The sequence below is a fragment of the Manihot esculenta genome, chromosome 11 (assembly GCF_001659605.2).
Source record: "Manihot esculenta cultivar AM560-2 chromosome 11, M.esculenta_v8, whole genome shotgun sequence".
Taxonomy (NCBI): Eukaryota; Viridiplantae; Streptophyta; class Magnoliopsida; order Malpighiales; family Euphorbiaceae; genus Manihot; species Manihot esculenta.
Genome location: NC_035171.2, coordinates 19,284,389 through 19,305,418, shown reverse-complemented (window position 1 = coordinate 19,305,418; position 21,030 = coordinate 19,284,389). Strand labels below are relative to the sequence as shown.

General features: G+C 30.7%; 2 protein-coding genes across 2 annotated transcripts; both read right to left on the bottom strand.

Annotated features, from left to right (window-relative positions):
* Positions 1-1,662: 1,662 nt before the first annotated feature.
* On the bottom strand, positions 1,663-6,788 carry LOC110626901 (proteasome subunit alpha type-7). The gene is made up of 3 exons (XM_021773079.2): positions 6,510-6,788; positions 5,136-5,550; positions 1,663-1,951 (listed from the first exon to the last, which is right to left on the bottom strand). The coding sequence occupies exons 1-3, from the start codon at positions 6,680-6,682 to the stop codon at positions 1,790-1,792; spliced, it is 750 nt and encodes a 249-aa protein (XP_021628771.1). The 5' UTR covers positions 6,683-6,788; the 3' UTR covers positions 1,663-1,789.
* Positions 6,789-12,777: 5,989 nt separating this feature from the next.
* On the bottom strand, positions 12,778-13,856 carry LOC110626137 (actin-depolymerizing factor 5). The gene is made up of 3 exons (XM_021771895.2): positions 13,758-13,856; positions 13,418-13,677; positions 12,778-13,213 (listed from the first exon to the last, which is right to left on the bottom strand). The coding sequence occupies exons 1-3, from the start codon at positions 13,776-13,778 to the stop codon at positions 13,063-13,065; spliced, it is 432 nt and encodes a 143-aa protein (XP_021627587.1). The 5' UTR covers positions 13,779-13,856; the 3' UTR covers positions 12,778-13,062.
* Between the last annotated feature and the right edge of the window lie 7,174 nt (positions 13,857-21,030).

The following is a 21,030-nucleotide window of genomic DNA, read 5'->3' as shown; positions in this document are numbered from 1 at the left end:
TTTATAGGTGGCTGGCCAGACCACCTTCGGAGGCCAAAGGTGCTCCCTAAAGTGCACCATGTTCGGCGGCCGAACATGAGGTCCGGCGGCCGAACCTGAGGTCCGGCGGCCGAACCTGGATTTTCTCCCTTGGTCTTTTTCATTCAAAACTCAATTTCTTTCTTACTTAAAACCATAAAATACATGAAAACATTTTATAAAAATATGATTTTACCCTTCTAGAGAGTTCCGACATCCGAGATTCCACCGGATGGTAGAAATTCCGATACCGGAGTCTAGCCGGGTATTACAGGTATTCACAAAGAAAAGATATTGATTACACTGAAATATTCTCTCCTATTGTGAAGCTAACCATAATCAGAACTTTGCTGAGTATTGTTGCAGCAAAAAACTTGCACCTTGAGCAGATAGATGTAAAAACAACATTTTTACATGGGATCTGGAGGAAGAAATCTACATGCAGCAACCACAGGGATATAAGGTTCCTAGTAGGGAATACATGGTGTGCAAGCTCAAGAGGAGTTTGTATGGGTTGAAGTAAGCTCCAAGAGAGTGGTATAAGAAGCTTGACTCTTTCATGTACAGAAACGGTTTTCACAGGAGTGAAAGGAATAATATTGTTATATTAAGAAGTCTACTGACTTCTTTATTATTTTACTCTTGTATGTGAATGATATGTCAATTGTAAGGTCAAGTATGGAGGAGATCAATAATATTAAGGGGGAGACTGCCATTAGAGTTTGAGATGAAAGATTTGGGTGTAGCAAAGTAGATTCTAGGGATGAGGATTTTTCGAGATAGGTCTGCTAGAATTCTAAATTTGTCCCAGGAGCAATACATTCAAAAGGTGTTGTTCAGGTTCAGAGTTGATGATGCTAAGCTTAGGAGCACGCCTTTGGCTAACCATTTCAAATTGTTAAAGGAGCAATTACCTAAAACAGCTATGAAATGTGATCACATGGCAAAAGTATCTTATGATTCTGCAATTGGGAGTTTGATGTATGTTATGGTCTGCACTAGACCTGATATAGCCACATGCAATGGGAGTTGTGAGCAGATATATGTCAGATCCAAGAAAAGAGCATTGGGAAGCTGTGGCAATCACATAATATAATATAATAATAATAATGAAGGGTATTAGAATGATTTTCAAGTAAACAAAGTTGGCATTTCCAGTAACAGGGGCAAGGGACAGATGAAGATGGCTCCCAATTATAGTTCTGCACTCTTGCTTGTAAATAAACATTGTGTGAGTGGCCTATGTGGCCACTTTTCCACAAGCAACAGGTTATGTCCAATTCACCTTCAACCTCTTACGTAATAAACTCAGTAGAATCAAAGTTTGAAAAGAAACGCCAAACTTCCAAATCGAAATTGCCCAAATCCAATAAAGTTTGACAATCTAGCTACTTTCCCTAAATCTATAGGTGCGATTGACCAGCCAAGATTTCAATATTCAATAATCAATATTGCTTGTTGAATTGTGTAATGAAGTTGGTAACAAACTGTCAAAAACACAAATAAAAAATTAACATAAGCATTCATCTTCCAAATTAAGCAACCATTTCCATGAGGCAACATTCGACATATTTTAATATATAAACAAACCCACTAATTGCCAAACCAAAACAGCAATTAAAAGAGAGAAACTCAGAAAAGGGATGGAGTACTGAAAAAGAGCTGTTGCTTTAACCAAGAAATTAATGTTAAACATAAAATGGTGATGTAGCAGTGAAGAAGCTAATCACCCAGTACAAGATAACAAATGCAAACTATAGTACATGTAGATCTAGGTTTCCTTTGGAGGAGCCTTCTTTGCAGCCTCTGCTGCGGCTTTCTCTGCTTCAATTTCAGCAACAATTGCATCAATTTCTGCTTCTTCAAGCTGTCGCAGACCGTGCTCTTTTGTCATCACGGCAATTTCTATATTCTTACCCCCACTCTCAACAACCTAATTTTTTTAAAAAAAAAAAAAAAACCATTAGATGACATAGTAAAAAAAAAACTACTAATGCATTAGGAATAGTTACATAAGACCTGACTCATTTAAAAGTCAGATTCTGAACAGATAACTTAGCATTACAAACTCCACAATTCACAATATTCAGCATCATGCTAAAAAATGGTTAGTTAATGCAGAAAAAGCAAACCTAAACATTAGGTAAATAAACCAATGAATTAAAGAAGTTACAAGCAATTATTATCATTTTTCAGACCATGCAGCACTCACATGAGAAAGCTCCATCTGAATTCGTCAACACATTAGACAAACTTAACGTGAAGCAGAAGAAACAGACAAACAGATCATTCATATATAGACTGTCCACTAAATCATTTGATTCTTCATTTAATGCCCAGCTGCAGGCATCATGATCTACTTGAGGCACTTAGTTGAATAATTATATATCATAAAGGCTGTTCTTCAGCTGCTATCACACCTTCCAAATGAGTTACAGGAGAGTATTTCAATTCTCAAAAGCAGAGTCAAAATACTTGTGATGTGAATGAGTAACCAAGGGAAAAAAAACATGGGTCTATCCAACAATAAACTAAAATTATTATGGTTACAGAGAAACTGAAAGTTATCCTAAAACCATTGTAGAACCATGTTGCCACTTAATATTGTTGCACGAAAAATTTTCCCCTTCCCTTCTCTCTTTCTTTTCCCACCTCGGTTTTAAGTCAGCTAACATAAAGTAGCTCAAACACAATGAAAAAGGCAAGGAGAACTTCCCAATTACTTCATCTTAGATTAATGCTAAGTATAATTTAACTGCATCTTGCTGGTGTGGTTGGTTGCACTTAATAGTTTGCCCTTACAAACTAACATGAAGAGAAGTTTTGAACTTAGGCATCCTCACTCTGGTTTGTGTATAGCTGGCAAGAGAATATGTTATAGTATTTACTGAAAGCTACAAGTGATTAATCCCAAAATTCATAGAAGGCCTGTAAAATGATCATAATCATCTTACCCAAAGATCCAAATGCTCAGTGATAGAAAATGCCAAACTAGTAATTTCAAGGAAATGATACATATAGTGAGCTAAATATCAACAGTTCCAGGATAATAAATATAGAAAAACCTTCCAATTACTTGATACAAACAATTGTTCTGAAAGTTCCAAAGTAAAGGTTGGAATTAGGGGAGCGCATCATTCAGTTACAACCAAAATAACTGAACTAAACCTTCCAATAACTTGATTAATAATAATACATTATTATAGTTTTATCAATGATATCTAGTTATAAATCATATTTCTTATTTCTTTATACATAAAAATGATTACAAATCTGTTTTATTAATATACAACTAATTAATAATATAAAAGATATGTTCTACTTTTCTGTTATAACCAATAAACGACTGAATATTTCGGTTTCATTCAGATTCGTTTTCTTCCCAATTTCAGTTAGGTTCAGTTGTGTAATTTTAAAGTCCGGTATAAAATTCAGTTTCAGTTAACTAAATGCTTACCCCAAGTTGGGATATCGGAAAAGTCAACACTAGTTTACATGAAGACATTGGATCAATGAAGATGGCAATTTTCAGCTGCCAAGATGTAAAAGGTTTTTTCTTTTCTTTTTTTTTTTTTTAATCAAGACATTTGGGAAACGCAACAGCATTAGCACATATTCATACAATTCATGTGGAATAAAAAGCAAAGGGAACATATAGCAGATGTACAGGAATGCTTCAAAAGAATATTACAACTTGAACCCAAGGACACCAATTTCCAGTCTCATGGAATCTAAATGCTAAACAAATAGGTAAACCACTGTCATGAACAAAAAAATAAACAATATTATGCAATTTGTTTATCTCCTTTATACTCAGAGATCTTTTAATGATATGCACTAATAAGGATAATTACAAAATGAGATAATAGCTTAAGACAACCTAAAGATACAATACAGGAAAATCATATTGTAAAACCCACTGCTTAACCAGCATGACGAGGGTGCAGCTCACTAAGCCAACAAGCTATGGCTTCTACAGAAGTGGAAACTTTTGCAAGTTTCCAATATTACCTGCAGTCTATTGTCTTAGGACAAGATTAATAGCAATCATCCAAGAAATGTCCTTCATTGTGGTGAATTAAGTCGGTCATTAAAAAAAAAGGACAAAAAAATAAAACACAGCATAAACCATATAGAAAGCATGCACTGTGCATAGAAGTCCCTCTAACTACACCAATTCATATATACATCTACAGTAAAATCCAATTGACAATCAATAAATGATAGAATCTCAAGTAAACCATTTTTAATCATCATTCATAGTCAAATCAAATTATGATATACTTTAGAAGTCTAAATAGAATCTAAATATTCTATTCTACATTGTATCATATTCGTAATAACCCGTTATTAAAGAGGCGCGCCTCAGGCTCCAGGCGCACGAGGCTCAGAGGTCAGCACCTTGACACTCCCCAGGCGGTTGATGATTCAAAGGCGCACCTTGTGCCTAGGCTCGCCTTGCGCCTTGCGCCTAGGCTCGCCTTGGCAATCCAGGCACCCTATTCAAATATGGCTGGCTATTTCATGCTTTTCTTTAATACTAAAATTTAATTTTAATTTATTTTTAATGTGATAAAAAATTTTAGGTATTTGGAATTACTTTTGTAACAAAATAATTCATTATTGATGCTATTATATTATCAAAGAGAATTACATACTATTGTACAATATTAAATTTATATAATTTTTTGCTGCAATTAAATTAATTATTATATTATTTATAAATATAAAGATAAATCACAAGTATTAAATATAATTTGTAATTACAAATTTTATTATATCATCAAAGTTGAAAATTCTACAATTATGAAAGTAGATAAACTTAAATAATTATCGTGTATTTCTTTAATTTTAATAATTATTCATATTTATTTATTTATTACTTTTGCAGCTTGCTTCGTCAGGCGCACGCCTGGACCTTGCGCCCAGGCTTCAGGACCCTTTGGCACCTTGCTGCGCCTTGAGCTTTTAACAACTATGGTAAGTAATAACAGTGGAACATAAGGAATGCAGCTTCTATTCAAGATGTGAACTTCTAACGAACAATATGACAGACCAGGCAAATCGTGACATACACATTCAGCATGAAGCATATATAGAGAGAAAGAGTAACTTACTTCAAGCAATGCACGAATTGCTAACTTTACAGTTTCTTGCCCAGAAGTTTCCTTATAATTCTTTTCCAGGAACTCCCTCATTGAATTTGAGTTTCTCCCAGTAGCATTGGCTTTCCAGGCAGAAAATGCTCCAGATGGATCTGTTTGATAAAGAGATGGGACACCAGTATAGGGATCAAAACCAACAATTAAGGTTGAAAGACCAAATGGTCTCACACCACCACTTTGTGTATACTTCTGTTGCAAGCCTGCAATATAGCGTGTTATATATTCGACAGTTACAGGATCCTCAACAGTAAGCCTATGGCTTTGACACTCAATGCGAGCCCTGTTGACCAAAACACGAGCATCTGCCTTCAACCCAGCACAAACTAGTGCTATGTGATCATCCAAAGAAACAATTTTCCTCACCGTTCTGCCAAAAAAAAAATAAATAAAAATAGAGATGGTGAGCATGGACCGATAACAATACACACCAAATATTACATAGCATCTACGTGATAAACTAATGTGATATACAACTAGAAACTCAAAATTATTACAACAGAAATTATGGTTAGCTCATGCATGGACAGCCTACTAAGACTAGCACGGATAAATGGAAATGATTCATGGTTTGAGTTACAAAAACATGCCATATATAAAGTGCAAAAGTTAAGACCATCGTCTTGGAAGGAGAAAATTGTAAAGGAGAAGCTATTTGTCTTGCTTTTAGATGAGGTTATTGATACACAGTAATTATGAGTTCAAGGAAGATAGAATGAGATTATTCCTGATAATATCAGTGAAAATTCAAATCAACAAAGTGTATATCCAATTCAACTGCATATAATTCCAAACTAGCAAGGGTCAACTAAATGCATCCATTTGGACCATTCCCCTATTCCAATTATAGAGCTGCTAAATCATTTCTTGCTTCTTACTATGTCATTTCCCTGCACTTCCTAATCTCCTATTACTCTAAGATGCTCAATCTTCCAAGCCATCTCAAAATCCCGTCTCTTGATTTTCCCTCAATAAGTACCAATTTCAACTTATTTAAAAACGTGCTAACTCTTTAGCCCAGAAGCAAAAAATCCAAGATCATACACCTTTTTTAATATTCAAATGACAATATATGCTAATACGATTAATCAAGTTAGCAAGAGCTTCACAGAACACAAACAATCAGTGCACTAAAAACCGTTGCCTCGCTAACCAAGCACCACAAAACCTATATCAAATTTCTCCATTTTCAACCATACACTTTCATTTATTCACAAAACAAAGACAAATACAAAAGGGGAAAAGCCGTGAAATCACCATTCAATCTACACAAATTACCAGAAAATAACCCGATGCAAAATTCTTTCAAAAGTTGAACATACACATTACCTAGCGTCTTGAAGTTTGGCGGTGGATTTCTTCTCGACACCGAGAACGACGACGTCAGTGCCGCGAACACCTACGGCGGCGTTTCCCTTGCGGACGGCTTCGAGAGCGTACTCTACTTGAAACAAATGTCCATCCGGAGAGAATACCGTAATTGCACGATCGTAACGAGCCATGTCAGTTTGAGGCTATCTCAGAGTTTCTGCCGATCTGGTCTTTGTTGGCTGTCGATTCTGGAAAATATTAAAGGGAACTACTCGACTTAGGGAGCAAGCCAAAGCACTGATGCGCAGCGCTGATATTACTGGTCGCCTCTACGGCGTCGTTTGTATTTTCATGAATGAAGATCATGGGCCAAGCCCGTTTTGTACTTGCGCCCATTCTTTCAAAATTCTGTATTTATATTCAAGTTTTCCCAAAATAAATTATATCCTTATAAAAATGTTTTTCTTAATAAATACTTTATAAAATAAATAACCGATGGAAGATAAAATTTTTTCCTCTCATCATAAAATTAATATCTTAGAAAAATAAATGAGGAAACTCAAATTTGAGATCTTATCTATTTCCTATATCTTAAAATTAATCATAAAATTTGACTGAGATTGTTATAAAATAAGTTTGAAAGGAAGGCTTGCAAAGAAAAATGGAACTTAATTATATCAATTAAAATCTCTCAAATTCTTTTCAAATAACAATAAACCTTAGTTTTAGGGGTGAGCAGTATTCGGTTCAAACCGAAAAAATTAATCGAATCGAATTGATTTGAAAATTTAATTTAATTTTTTATATATTTCAGTTCGGTTCAGTTTTGATAAAAAAAAACCGAAAAAATCGAACCGAACCGATTAGTGATAATAATATGTTTTTTCAATAATATAGAGAAATTAAATCATATTAAAATTAAAATATTTTAATTAAATTTTAAAATATTAAAAATAAAGTGTAAAAAAATTAAAAAATTATTAAAAATCAAAATTGATCAAATCGAACCAAATCGAATCAAATCGAACCGAATCAAATCGGTTTAATTCAATTCGATTTCTGATCAAAATCGGTTCGATTTAATTTTTATAAATACTAAAATTTCGATTTTCGATTTGTTCGGTTCGGTTCGGTTCGGTTCGGTTTTGAACCGAACCGACCGAATGCTGACCCTGCCTTATTCCACCTCTTAGAGTCGGCTAACAGGTTATTTGATGACTTGTCTAGCCCATTGGCTCAAGTTTACTTTCTTTCTTTATATTCCATCAATGAAAATATATAGGGACAAGGTATAGCTTGACACATATTAAATAACCTATTAATTATCTACAAGGGAGATGATAAAAGTCTAATTTTTTTTTTAATTAAAGTGTGCCAAATGCTAAATCTCAAACTGTCTTTAAATTTAAATAAGTTTGAATTAATAAAATATTTTTCCTTCATTCCATAATTTTGTTCTATCTTACTATTTTAAATTATTTTTATAATATTATTCACATTATTTTTTACATTATAATTAATATATAAATTAACTATTATCATTTTATTTAATTTTATTTTTTTAATAATCATTTATTTTTTTTTATAAATGAAAATTCAAACCATCTCTTTATATTTAGTTCAAACAATATGATATGATAATAATTTTATTGTTTCAATAAATCTTAATATTTTTATTTTGTATTAAAGGGAAATAATTAAAAAGTTAATAGAATTGTTTTTTAACTTAAAGAAATATCAGTTGTGAAAAATAAAATAGCCAAAAAATGGGATAAAGGGAGTGTTTTTTAATAATAAAATACTATTTACAATTTTAAATATTAAAATAATTTAATATTTTTATTCTCGCATTTTTTTACATTTTTAATTTTTAAATTAAGAATAGAATATAATGTTTTATATTTTAAAATTACAAAACAATATTTATTACTGAATAAATAGTATTTTATTAGATTAGGACTTATTTGGACTTACAGCTAAAATTCATGATTTTATTTGACAAAAAAAAAATCAAAATAGGCTTATTTAAAATTTAATAAAAAAATTAAGGGATTGATCTCAACTTTTTGCCATAAGAGATATAATGAAGTTTACTGCTAATTGAAAAGAAGTTCGGTGGTGGGGTAGGGAGGAGATTTAAGAGAGTTTGCGCATCTTACTTTTACACATTCCTGAGTAAATAGGAAGGGATTTAAGAGAGTTTGCCCATCTTACTTTTACACATTCCTAAATCGATTTACTGTATATGAAATTTTACCAAATTAAAAACAATATCACGAGCATCAGCAGCTTTCGAGTATCTTTCTACTTCTGCTCGGATAAATTTCACTGGCAGTGCATGAATTTCTATATTTGCAACGACAAGGTGCATGAACTAATTTGATATGTAACAATAAAATATATGAACTTTAGTAATTATAACATAAAAATATATGTAATTTATAATTACAGGTAGATATAAGAAAAAATTAAAATTTATAGAGAGGAAGATATTTAAAAAAAGAGATATATTTCAACATGGACAAAGATGAAATGAAAAAAAAAAATTGAGTCCGCATTGAATAATAGGTTAAATGTTTATTTTGATTAAATGATATAATCAGCGTGTATATACTATTATATTATAAACTAAATTTTATTTATTTTATTGCCTAATATTCATATATTTTGAATGAATTTTAAAGGAGAACTTCCCTTTAAATATGTAAAGACATAAAGTGGAAAGTAACTTCATAGCCCTACACACGAAGGTATAAACTCTAGGCAATTTTGAAACTGTTTAGCTTAGTTTTATGAGTAGATACTTTTGGCTCTAGCAAAAAAGAGCAAATGAGTGTGAAATAGTGTAATTTTAGACTCTACTTTACTGGTATATTTATTTCTTAAATTATTATTTGGAGTATAATATTGGCAATGTAACTTTAGATCGTCAAAGATATCACTACAAAAAAATTGTGAAATTACGACTAAAATTAGCGATCAAATTTTTTGGTCGCTATATAGCATTCAATCAGCGACCATTCTGTTATTATCTAAATAAAATGATTTTTTTATTTAATGAAATTCAATCAGCGACCATTTTGCTATTATCTAAATGAAATGATTTTTTTATTTAATAAAATACTCGGCGACCAAAAATTGATAATTATGTGGTCGTTATTTAGCGACCAAATATTAAATTGTCGCTAAGTTTAGCGGAATAAATGGCGCGAGATATTTGCGACCATTTTTGCAATGAAATAGCGACCATTTTTTAGCAGGAATATTAGAAACCAAATAGCGACTAATTGGTTTAGTCGCTAAATTATTTTTTAGCAAAACTACGTCGTTTTGACACTCTATTCTAAGCCAAACTCCTTCCTCATTTTTTTTTCTTCTGAGAATTGCATCCGCTTCTAAGTTTCTGCCTTCACCGTGATTCTCAGCAACCCACCGTTTGCCATCGTGTCTCCACAAATCCATCACTGTCTGCCGTCGTTGTGGTCTCGTGTCCTCTGCCTCACCTCTAATCCTGGTGTCTCGTGTCCTCTGCCCTCACCTCTCGTTCTATCGTCTTCGCGTCCTGACTCCACAAATCCATCATCGCTTGCAGCTGGTTCGTGTCCTCGTGATTCTCAACAAATCAATCACTGTTGGTTCACTAAATCAGCTAGTTCGTGTCAACTAGAATCTAGCGTTGACCATCAACAAATTGTAAATGTTCGTGTCAACTGAAATTGCATTTTTATGTTTGAGTGCTTGTTGATGCTCTTTCAATTTGTTTTAAACATACTATAAACTCAGTTTAATCATTTGTGAGAATAGAATTAGAAAAAAGATGCACTGGACTATGAAGAAGTTGTATGCAGTGGTATTTTATTTCTGTGAGCATAGAATAAGGTACAAGTGAATATGGATAAGAGGCAATTGAGAGGATATAGAAATAAAAGACGAACTATTAGGGACATGTAAGAAAGGAAATTGTAATGAATTTATGGAATTTAACATCTATGGATCTAGATATACAAAATGAATTGTTATCTAGTGCAAATAGCTTGAAAGCTTTATAGCAATGGCATGATGAAAGTATATATGTTGTAGCTCTAGGTTCAAAATTTATTTTGTGAGATTAATATTGGTTGCATCATATAAACAATAAAATTTTTTGAGAGATTGGTATTAGTAACTTTGCTAATGTAAAATATCATAAAGGGATTTCCAGTTTGCTATAGAAACTTGGAAGTCTATTAATAATGGTTTTTCATCGAAAGATGGAGTTTCAAAAACATATTTTAGTGTTGAGTTGAGATTTATTTATCAAAATGTGGTGTTTTTCAATCAAACGTAGATGAAAATTACATCTAATTAATAGATTTTAACTTAATTTCTCATCTTTCGATAAAAAACTCATTGATACTGGAGATAGCATGTAAAATAATATCAAGACTCTTGCTAATTAAAGGAAGTAATTTTTATGTTTTCTCCTAACCAATCTATCTTGTTGGATGTGTAAGCACGAGACTTCTAGTCATAATACTATAGTTGGTAATTAAACCATTTAAGACATTGTGAATCTAAAAATTATTTGTTCTGAGATATTTAATTGATAGTAGAGAAATAATTTTGAACATGTTTAAAAAAAATGTAAAGGGTACAAATTCATTCAAGCAATAAATTCAAGTAATTATATTATGGCTATTTATATTCATTACTACAAAAGCAAGTCTAAAATAACGTTATACCGTTGTCTTATATATTTTAATTGTATTCATAAGCCAATAACAACTTTTAAAACTGTTACAGGTTTTATTGTTGAATATAAAATAATAATTTACTTATTATTTCGCAACGAATTAGAAGCGTAACTAAAATTATAATTTTATTAAATATAAAATAATTTTTTTATTAAAATATATTACTATATAGTAAAAAAGTAAATTTTTTTATAACGATATTATTAAACTGATGTCAAACTATTACCATAGTAGTATATATTAAGACAATAATTTTACAACCATAGTAAAAATTTCACTGTCTAATTAACTTAAAATATATTAATGGTATTTATTTGAAAAATAGGAAGCTCAGTGATTGATTTAATTTTATAGGGACCCCAAGTAGTTAAAACACAAGAGTTAATAATTTGTAGTAATGGTATAACTCTGGTTTCATGTTCAAACCGATGATAAATCAATTATTGGTGGAACTGTCCTGGTGTAAATAAGAAGTTCCTATCACATAATAATACCATGAATGAATTATAAGAAGGAAATTGATTATGAAAATACAAGAAATCTAAGCACACAAAACAACAAACTAAAGAGGAAGATATGTATAAGCTACTTCTGATCTAGCCGAATAGTAGATGGGCTCAGTGCCCAACAAATTCAACTGGATAAGCTCTCTAACCAGGATCCTAGTCAGGATAGCTTCATGTCTTTGGATTTTTGTTCATTCTTTTTCCATGAAGCGATAATCATGTTTTAGTTTCTTCATTGTATTATTACATGTTTTAGTTTCTTCATTGGATTTTTGACTTATTTTTTAAATAATTTTAAAAATTAAGTTCAATTTTTTACTGATCATTGAGTTAAATTTTTATTGTGTGAGTTTTAAATAATTTGATTTAATTCATTTACAATACTATATATAATATTTTTATCATTGAATTAGTAGTGAATAGCCATTGTGATCGCCGGGCCGCAGCCACCCAGAAGGAAAGTCAGGTCCAAAGAAGTAAATCAAGCCCAAAGCTCTCGGAGTCCACACCGGCAAACTGATCCAATACCTTCGGCCCTGATCCAAGCACGCGGAGCAGGCCGGATCACTCATAAGCCCAGGTCCAGCGGAAGGAAGTTTAGCTCGGTGATGTGACATAAAAAAGGACAATAAGTCCAGTCACTTCGCAGCTCTGCCCGCATGCGTGCCGGGGAATTAAATGGCCTCCTGGCGTGAAAAGGGAATCTGACACTTCCGTACATACGGACCTGTGTGACAGCACTGTAGTAGAGAGGCCGTTAAGCGTCACTAGTAGACAAATGGAAATAAATAAAAAGGAAATACCCTCCTCTTCATCTAAGTACACACAACTACTGTAAACTATATTATTATGGATTTCAGAGTGAATACTTCAAATTTTAGAGTGAATACTTCAAATTTTAGAGTAAGGAAGCATATATCTTGTGTTCATGCTGCATAAGCAAATCCAAAGCCTTCTTAATTACTTGAATAATTAAGATCAGTTTTAATTAAGTTTATGACTCCTTAATTCCCAAATCATCTTTATCTAACAGATAGAAAGTAATAATTAAAAATGAAAATAAAAGGCACTTTTGACATTTCAATGTCTCACAGTTTCATCTTTATCTTTCCATTTTACAATAAAGAGAGGGAATCAAAGTAAAGGCTGTCTGTGGTCCAATGAACTAGGGTACATAGCACCTGATATAATTATTAAAATTATACAGATTAGAAGATAAAGATCAACTTACATCAGTGCCAAAAACTAAAAAAAAAATAAATTATACAAGTATTTGCCATATATTTATATAATTATTAAGCTAATGTAAACATATTATTTCTAATTTCACATTTAATTAGCTCTCTTTCTTATGATATCAAATCCCATCTCAGTTGGATCAGTTGCTTGAAGTTCATAGTGGATGCCATCCAGCACTCTCCTCAATCCAGCTTTGGATGTTGCATACAGCATTTTTGCCCTAATTCTTGACTCAGTGGGAGCCCTGAAATTCAACACCAATAATTTCTGTGATTTTTAAAAAATTTTTGTCATCCATAAGAATTGGAAAATTTTTTGAACTATTATTATTATTATAAAAGGGATATTATTATTAGAAAACTTCAACGGATATTACTACTGAAACACTTAATATCCACTGGAGAATGATATTATATTATTAAGATTTAAGTAAAAATTAAGGACGGACCATGCAATGAAGAAGATCTTGCTTTTCCGGCAATTATCGACGGTGACAAAGTCGAAATCGAAGACAGCATATCTGCAGTCATCATTGGGTAAGGAAGCAGCAAGTTCATTATAGCCCTCGCCGGGACCACCGACCTTGTCGACGGTGACCAACCTGGATTTCTCGTCGATCTTGAACACTATGAACCTGTGGACCTTCTTCCATTTCAACTCCATGAACGAGTTCTTGCATTCATCCGTCACCCACATTCCAGTGGTTGCCTGTAGAAAGAAAACCCAGAAAGATTAGGTATGGTCAAAGAAACAGTGATGAAGAAGAGAAGATAGGTGAAGTAGACTACCATCTTGAAAGCCATCGCCATTGTTGAGACTGAAAGGTATTTTTGAGAATAGAGAATTGCATTTGAGTGGGTAGGGGCACCTGGCCTTTATATAAAATGTAGGTTCTTAATTTGCCCTTGGAGTTTCTTCAATATTGCAACTTTGTCCTTACTAGATCGTCATTTTCTTTTTTGAAATCATATCATTTATTAATAAAAATATAACAAAAACTTACCATATCCTATTATTTATTAATAAACATATAACAAAAATTTACCGTATTATATCAACATTTTAAATTTATTCAGATATACTTATCACAAACTTTTTAAATTTATTCAGATACACTTATTATCATACTAAATTTATAAATACATATCATAATATTAATTAAAAATAACGAATAAAAATTATTTTAAATAGAAAATACATGTACATGTTATTCAAATTTAATTTCGTAGATTAGTTCCTTCACAGAAATTTGTTAACAAAGCAAGTGATTGATGAGTGAGAACTCTGAAAGCACATGTACATGCGGGATAAGCAGGTGTTTCAGGACACAGTTTATTAAATTAATTAAAAGAATAAAATGATTAAAAATACATAAAAACTTTTCAAAATATGATTTGACCTAAAGTTTGATGTCATATACTAATTATATTTTCATTAATAGTAAGACTTACTTTGATAAATAAATAAATAAATAAATATTCACACTTATCCAAAATTAATCTTTTGTAAAGTTGTTTCAGCTCTCTTCAGTAATGTTGTAATCCTAAGTCTTAATCCAATGGACACTACACCAAATAAAAAATGCAAAATTTCATCCATAATTAATTTTACCAATGAATTGCGATAAAAAATTTAGCGTTAGTATATATAGATCAATAAAAAAAAAATTGTTATCTCCGACTCATGATAACTATTATTTAAAAAAAAAAATTATTACAGAATTTAAAATAACATTAATTTTTATTTTTTTATATGTATTCTGATTAGTTTTAATATTAATACATGAGAAAAATATTATATAAAGGATATTTTAAATAAATTATTTTACACTTTTTTAAATTAAAATTATTAATTATTTTTTATATTCAAATACATTTATCATCCGATTAAATAGATTTAAGTGTAATGAGAGGTAATATTATCAATTTTATTAATATCATTTATAAAGGAATACCTAAGAATCAACATTGTTATCGTAGCAAATATATTATGATTTATTTATTTATTTTTGTATAAACAAGTACAAAATATAACCTAAATCCATAAATTGTATTCCACTATAAGTATCTCTTTTTTTTTAAATTTTCTTTTTCCTTAATCTCCTGTAAGTCATATCATTATCCTATAAAATAGAAAAAAAAGATTTTTTTTTTTAAAAAAAGAGATTTTTTCAAAAGAAAAAGGTTAAATATGATAGATAGTTAATATAAAATAAAACAATGAAGAAGGTACATTGTTCTGACTGCAAGCAAATTGCTCAATCACACATTCATATTACTATCATATAGATAGATGCGATTTATCCTTTATCTTTTATTTTATTGATTAATATTTATATTTAAAACTAAATTATAAATAAATATTTTTTATTGAAAATAAAAAAAATTATACACTCAAAATAGAGTCAAATAAAGGCGTTGTATCATATTTATATAATAATTCCATTTTAATTTATTTTATATAAATTAGAAAAATTAAAATTAAAATTTTTGATAGTGCTGTGTGAGTGATGAGCAATTATTAGTTAACAAAGAATTTCGGTCTCTGCTCTCAATAAAATCTCTATAAAAAAAATTTTTGTGCTCTCTCTAAAAAACTAATAATTATTAAAATAGTTTGACGAGAGAATAAAAAGTTTGTTTTCAAATTATTTTTTTTAATTAGACTATTTATTGTGAATGTCGAGCTACTTCTTATGTGTATCGAGTAACCTCCTGTGTTTGCATGGAATAAGAAGGCATCGATAGTGGAATATGAGAATATTCATATATTTAGATTTTTAAGTAATATACAGCCATTTTTTATAATTCTTAAACTGTAAATTATATGCATGATTCCTAATAAGTGATTATGCATGCGATAAGTAATCCACTTTAGTTTGTTATTTAAGTAATACATGACCATTTCACATTTTTAAGTAATCCACTTTAGTTTGTTATTTATTTTATTTTTCACAAAAATTTATGGATTTACCAATATTGGTATCAAAGTCTTTTTGGTATGTCATAGTTTTTTTTATAAAAAAAAATTTTAAAGATGCTTTTTTTTAATTTTTATCCAAACATATTTTAAATAGACATTTTAAATTATTACTCTATTTGTTTTTTTAAATATAAAGTTGGTGCCATTGAAAACTCTTAAAATAGCCTTTCCAATAGATATATTTAGGAGTGTTTATGGATTGGTTCAATCGATCAAATTCAATCAATCTAACTCAATCCAAACCAACAAATTTCATTAAATGGTTATGTTAGATTGATTTGAATATTTTATTGGATTTATATATTTTTTTTGTTGGTTTTTATTGGTTAACCAACAAATAACCATTTTATATTCAATTATATATTATAAATTCCAACTTTATCTTTTCTTATTTTTATATTTAGTTTAAATATAATACTAATTAGATTTTTTTTATATATCTATTATTATTAGGAATATAATATCTCAATTCAATTATTTTATTTTTATTTTTTAATTTTTGAAAAATTAAAAATTAGTTGCATTATATTTTACAGATACATTATTTTATTTTTTCTGCAACTATTTCAAATGCAATAATTTTTTAAATTTTATAAAATTAAAATTAATCACATTTATGAAAAAATATATTAATATGTACAAATTATTTTAATTTTTAATTCGTGTAAAATTTAAAAATAGACACGTTTCTAAAAAAGAGCTAAAATAATATGCAAAATATATTTTATTTTTTAATTTATACAAATTAAATTAGTCATATTTCTAAAAATAATTAAAATATTATGTAGAAATTATTTTAATTTTTAATTTTAACTTTTTTAATTTTTTAAAAATTAAAATTAAAGTCGATGATAACAGGACTCTGGACACCCCGGTTCTGGCTGAACCTGTACTGGAAGGTCAGTCCTTAACTCTACTAAGACTCAATACATAGGTTTGCTTCACATGTAAGCTCAAGCTTTACTTTGATGAGCCGGATTGGACTCGAGCCTACGCATGGGAAACCTGACCATATTTATCCCTCAGACCCGTGAGACAATAAATCCTGTGACACCCAGAATCATGTCTATATGGCATCGGATGGAATTAAATGGCTGCCTGATGATGGGAAAGGACACAGTACGACCGTACGTACAACCATTGTGATTATGACATGAGGGTACAAATGTAGGATGACGGTTACACGTTACTAGAGGATAAAAGGGAAAAGGAATAAAGGAAGCAAGGAGGGACAAACCATACTAAGCTTACCAAAATACACCTTGAACCTACATTTACTGAATCTTAGAACATCAATTGGCGCCATCTGTGGAAACGAAAGAGTTGTTTTCATCACTGGAGTTCTCATTTTCATTTCATCCACTAAGATCCACATGACCCACATTAAACTATCAAGCTCTTCAGCAGAACTGTAGAAGAACAGATGACAGAGATGGAGAGGCCAGTCAAAGAAATGAGCCAATAGCCAGAGGAAGAGGCAGGATAGTGAGAGAGCTCATTGAGAATGATGGGGTTAAGAGCGTATATGTATATCCTACCGAGATAGAATTTGTAACTTGCTATCCTCTTGCCTAGCAGGCAAAGATTTACCTCCGTGAAAAGGATGATTCATTCGGATCGACATGAGAGTCCAACTACATTGCATTGTCAGAATCCATATTGTATATTTGAAAGAGGATGACCTCCTTGCTTCTCTCATGGTACAATCTCTTCTCGCTGAGCCCCTTTCTCCTCAGTCCACAGGGACAAAATATAGGACTGGTGCCAACAGTTCATCACGACTCCTTTGAGCCAGCAGAAAGGTCAAAGAGTGAAGAGTTAGAAAGAAAATACCACTTGGAGAAGAGGCCCAAAAGGGAAGACGTGGATGTAGATTGAAACCTAGAAAAGTTGAAAGAGCAACTACTGATAGAGTTAAGGGTACGAGACAACAACAGTCCCCTATTGCCAACCTCGTCACCATTTATGAGACGAGTTCAACAAGAAATTATTCCAAAAAAGTTCATGATGCCAACCATGAGAGCCTATGATGGGACGCAAAGCCTTCAGGAGTATGTCTTGAACTATAAGACTTTCATGAAATTGCAGACCCACTCAGATGCCTTAATGTGCAAGGTCTTTCCCACCACCTTAACTGGACTTAGACTAACTTCAAGAATCTATACACTTTGTGTTCTTGGCTATTTACACTGAAATCTGTGGATTATTTCATGTAAAATTTAATTCTCCATTTGAGAAAAAATAGTCTTCACATCCATTTAATGTAATTTAAGATCCAAGTTAGCAACTAATGCAATTTAACAATAAAAAAAAATTAACCTTATCAAGGTAAACCTCATAACATATTAAAAAAAAATCATTATAATTCCTTCTTCCTTCCTATTGTGTGTACCCTCTTAGCTACCAAACGGTTTTATATCTCTTGATATTGCTGTCATCCTTACGCTTCACTTTGAGAATCCACTAATTTCCAATTGTCTTATGTCCTAATGGAAATTCTACCTTGGCCAACTCTTCATTGACTTCATTTCCCATTATATTGTTTTAATTCATTTTGCTTTCTTAGTTGAAGATCTAAGAGCTTAAGAAACACATTTCTCAGCTCATTTCCATCAAGAGTAACAATAAATACTTCTCCTTCAATCTCAAAATGACAACTGAAAATCTTTTGATAATGCGTTCGTCGTAGCTGAAATTAATCTATTCACTCATCAATATGCATGTTACTACCATTTGGACTAGATTCAATGATTACACTCACTTCAAAATGTAATTATGAAACTAATGACTATATTCATATGTATCCATATTGTTCCCACTTGGACGTGTGTCTATCAAAAAATTTCTTTAGCGAAAGTAGTTTGATCACAAGTTTAATTTAGAAGTAAGACTTATCCTATCTCCTTATACTTTAAGAAAAAAAATTTTAAAATGTGACCCTTATAATTCAAACTCAATTAAACTTCCATTCTCTTACTCGCATTCTTATTCACTAAGTAATGCATATCCTTCTAATTGCTCAAAGATATCTTGGAAAGAGCATATTTTTCCCCTTGATCCTCTAAATTTATATGAAGATTCATGAGCAATTTTAAAACGCTATGATTTTAAAGTCCACAAATAAATTTGTATTTAGTTTATAACTCATATGGAATGAAAGTTATTGATTAATGTGAGTATTAAGTTAAGTTCAATAGCAACTTAAAATCTCAATTTAATGAGATATTAAATAGACATAACCATACCGAGAGTAGCCAGTAATTATGAAATAAATGTCCCCTACGTCTAGTTTCACATACATATAATCACATTTACTAGAATAAATTAAACACAATAGAAATTCAACTCTTGTTTCTAGATAATTTCAAATTAGGTAATATTTACAAGTGGACATATCTACTTTGTTAATATTACCTAATAGGCTCACTTTGACTAATCGTTGTATATCTTTTAACCTATGTGGCTAAGTATAGCATACCACATATATACATTATTTATAAACATATCAAAAGATGTAAAATAGAGAAAAAAATATACTATTGAAGTTACATATAACCTGTAAGCTAATATGAGCATTTATGAAATTTCTAGAACTACCAGAACTTGTACTTAAATTAAGTTTACACTTAGTTTATGAAAAAAAATTAAATTTAATCAACACTAACAAAAATAATAAATTCTATTGAATTTATGTAACAAATTGAATATTATGTAGAAATAAAATTTGCTTACTACATATAGCAAACTCGCAGTGCTTAAGCCCTTCACATCTACTTCGGAGTTATTTCCTAACAAATATTCATCTTGCTCATAGAAGATACTACATATAGCAAGCTCGCAGTGCTTAAGCCCTTCACACCCACTTCTGAGTTATTTCCTAACAAGTATTCATCTTGCTCGTAGAAGAAGTCATCATAATTCCATAAAGGTATTTTGATGCTCTTCTATACAATTAAAACATTTGACTTTAGCAGTGTTTTCCTTCTTCTATCCGAACGGACCTTTTCCCTTCCTTTTATTATTGTTTCTTGTTAAGCTTAACTTTTCTATTCCATGCTACTTACCACCTTGATGTTTTCACTAGTTTCCCTTCCTTCTTTAGGAATTAGAGCTACTCATGTACACTTTTTGTGCTCAATATATTTAAACGCAGATATTCCTACTCTAGCTCTAATAAGTGCATTACATCTTCCATATACTTAATATGGACATTGTGGATAAATAGCATTTTTCATGTGATCCTAAGTGTTTGGGCAAAGAGTATATGACCGCTTGAACATTCTGTTTGTCAATCAAAATAGGATGAGCATCTTTTAGCTCATACACTATACTATTAATAACCTTAAGACATTCTCATATCATGTTGAGAACTCTTCTTATAAGTGTCTGATTATATAGTGTAAATTATAAGATTGACAGGCGAGATTTCTTCAAATCTCTCTTTCAGGTGCTGCATACCATAGATCTGTTGTTAAATCATATTTTTTGTAAACTCAAGCATAACAAAAATATGCATATTGCTCACTTAAGTTATGTGAGTAGTATATAAAAAAAAAAAAAAAAGTTATGTGAGTAGTTGAATTCACTTCTTCCAAACATCATATGCCTCACACTTCAGCTTATGTTGGGCCATATTGCCCTATTCTAGTATTTTAATAACTAGGTTAACAGCTTTTAGAGCTCCTAATTCCTTGAGCACATATTAAAATTTTTTACTTTAGATTCATAGTTATCCTAATTTAGCTTCCCTCACTTATTAAGATAAACTAATAAAATTTGAAAGCAGATATCATTTTAATTCTAAATTAGAAAAATTTATTCATATGAGTTTTTGTCTTAGTTCATACATACACCAACCTTAAGAATAATAAATTATATTAATGATTATTTTATATTAAGTTTTAGAGTCGAAAGTTCACTATGTTTCTAATTATCGTCTAAAATTTTAATGTACTATAAACATTAATCACAATTAATTATATTAAAGTTTATGTCTTAAATCACTTATAATTTAATAGTTTTAAAATATTTTATGATTGATATCCAGAAACACCAACTCATATACTATATATCAGCATA

Excerpts from the sequence above, each read along its gene's own strand:
- LOC110626901 (XM_021773079.2), bottom strand. The coding sequence starts at position 6,682 with ATGGCTCGTTACGATCGTGCAATTACGGTATTCTCTCCGGATGGACAT. Across the intron at positions 5,551-6,509 it reads GCCAAACTTCAAGACGCTAG|AACGGTGAGGAAAATTGTTT; the intron begins GTAATGTGTATG and ends TTTTTTTGGCAG. Across the intron at positions 1,952-5,135 it reads CAATTCGTGCATTGCTTGAA|GTTGTTGAGAGTGGGGGTAA; the intron begins GTAAGTTACTCT and ends TAAAAAAATTAG.
- LOC110626137 (XM_021771895.2), bottom strand. The coding sequence starts at position 13,778 with ATGGCGATGGCTTTCAAGATG. Across the intron at positions 13,678-13,757 it reads TGGCGATGGCTTTCAAGATG|GCAACCACTGGAATGTGGGT; the intron begins GTAGTCTACTTC and ends TTCTTTCTACAG. Across the intron at positions 13,214-13,417 it reads AAGATCTTCTTCATTGCATG|GGCTCCCACTGAGTCAAGAA; the intron begins GTCCGTCCTTAA and ends GTTGAATTTCAG.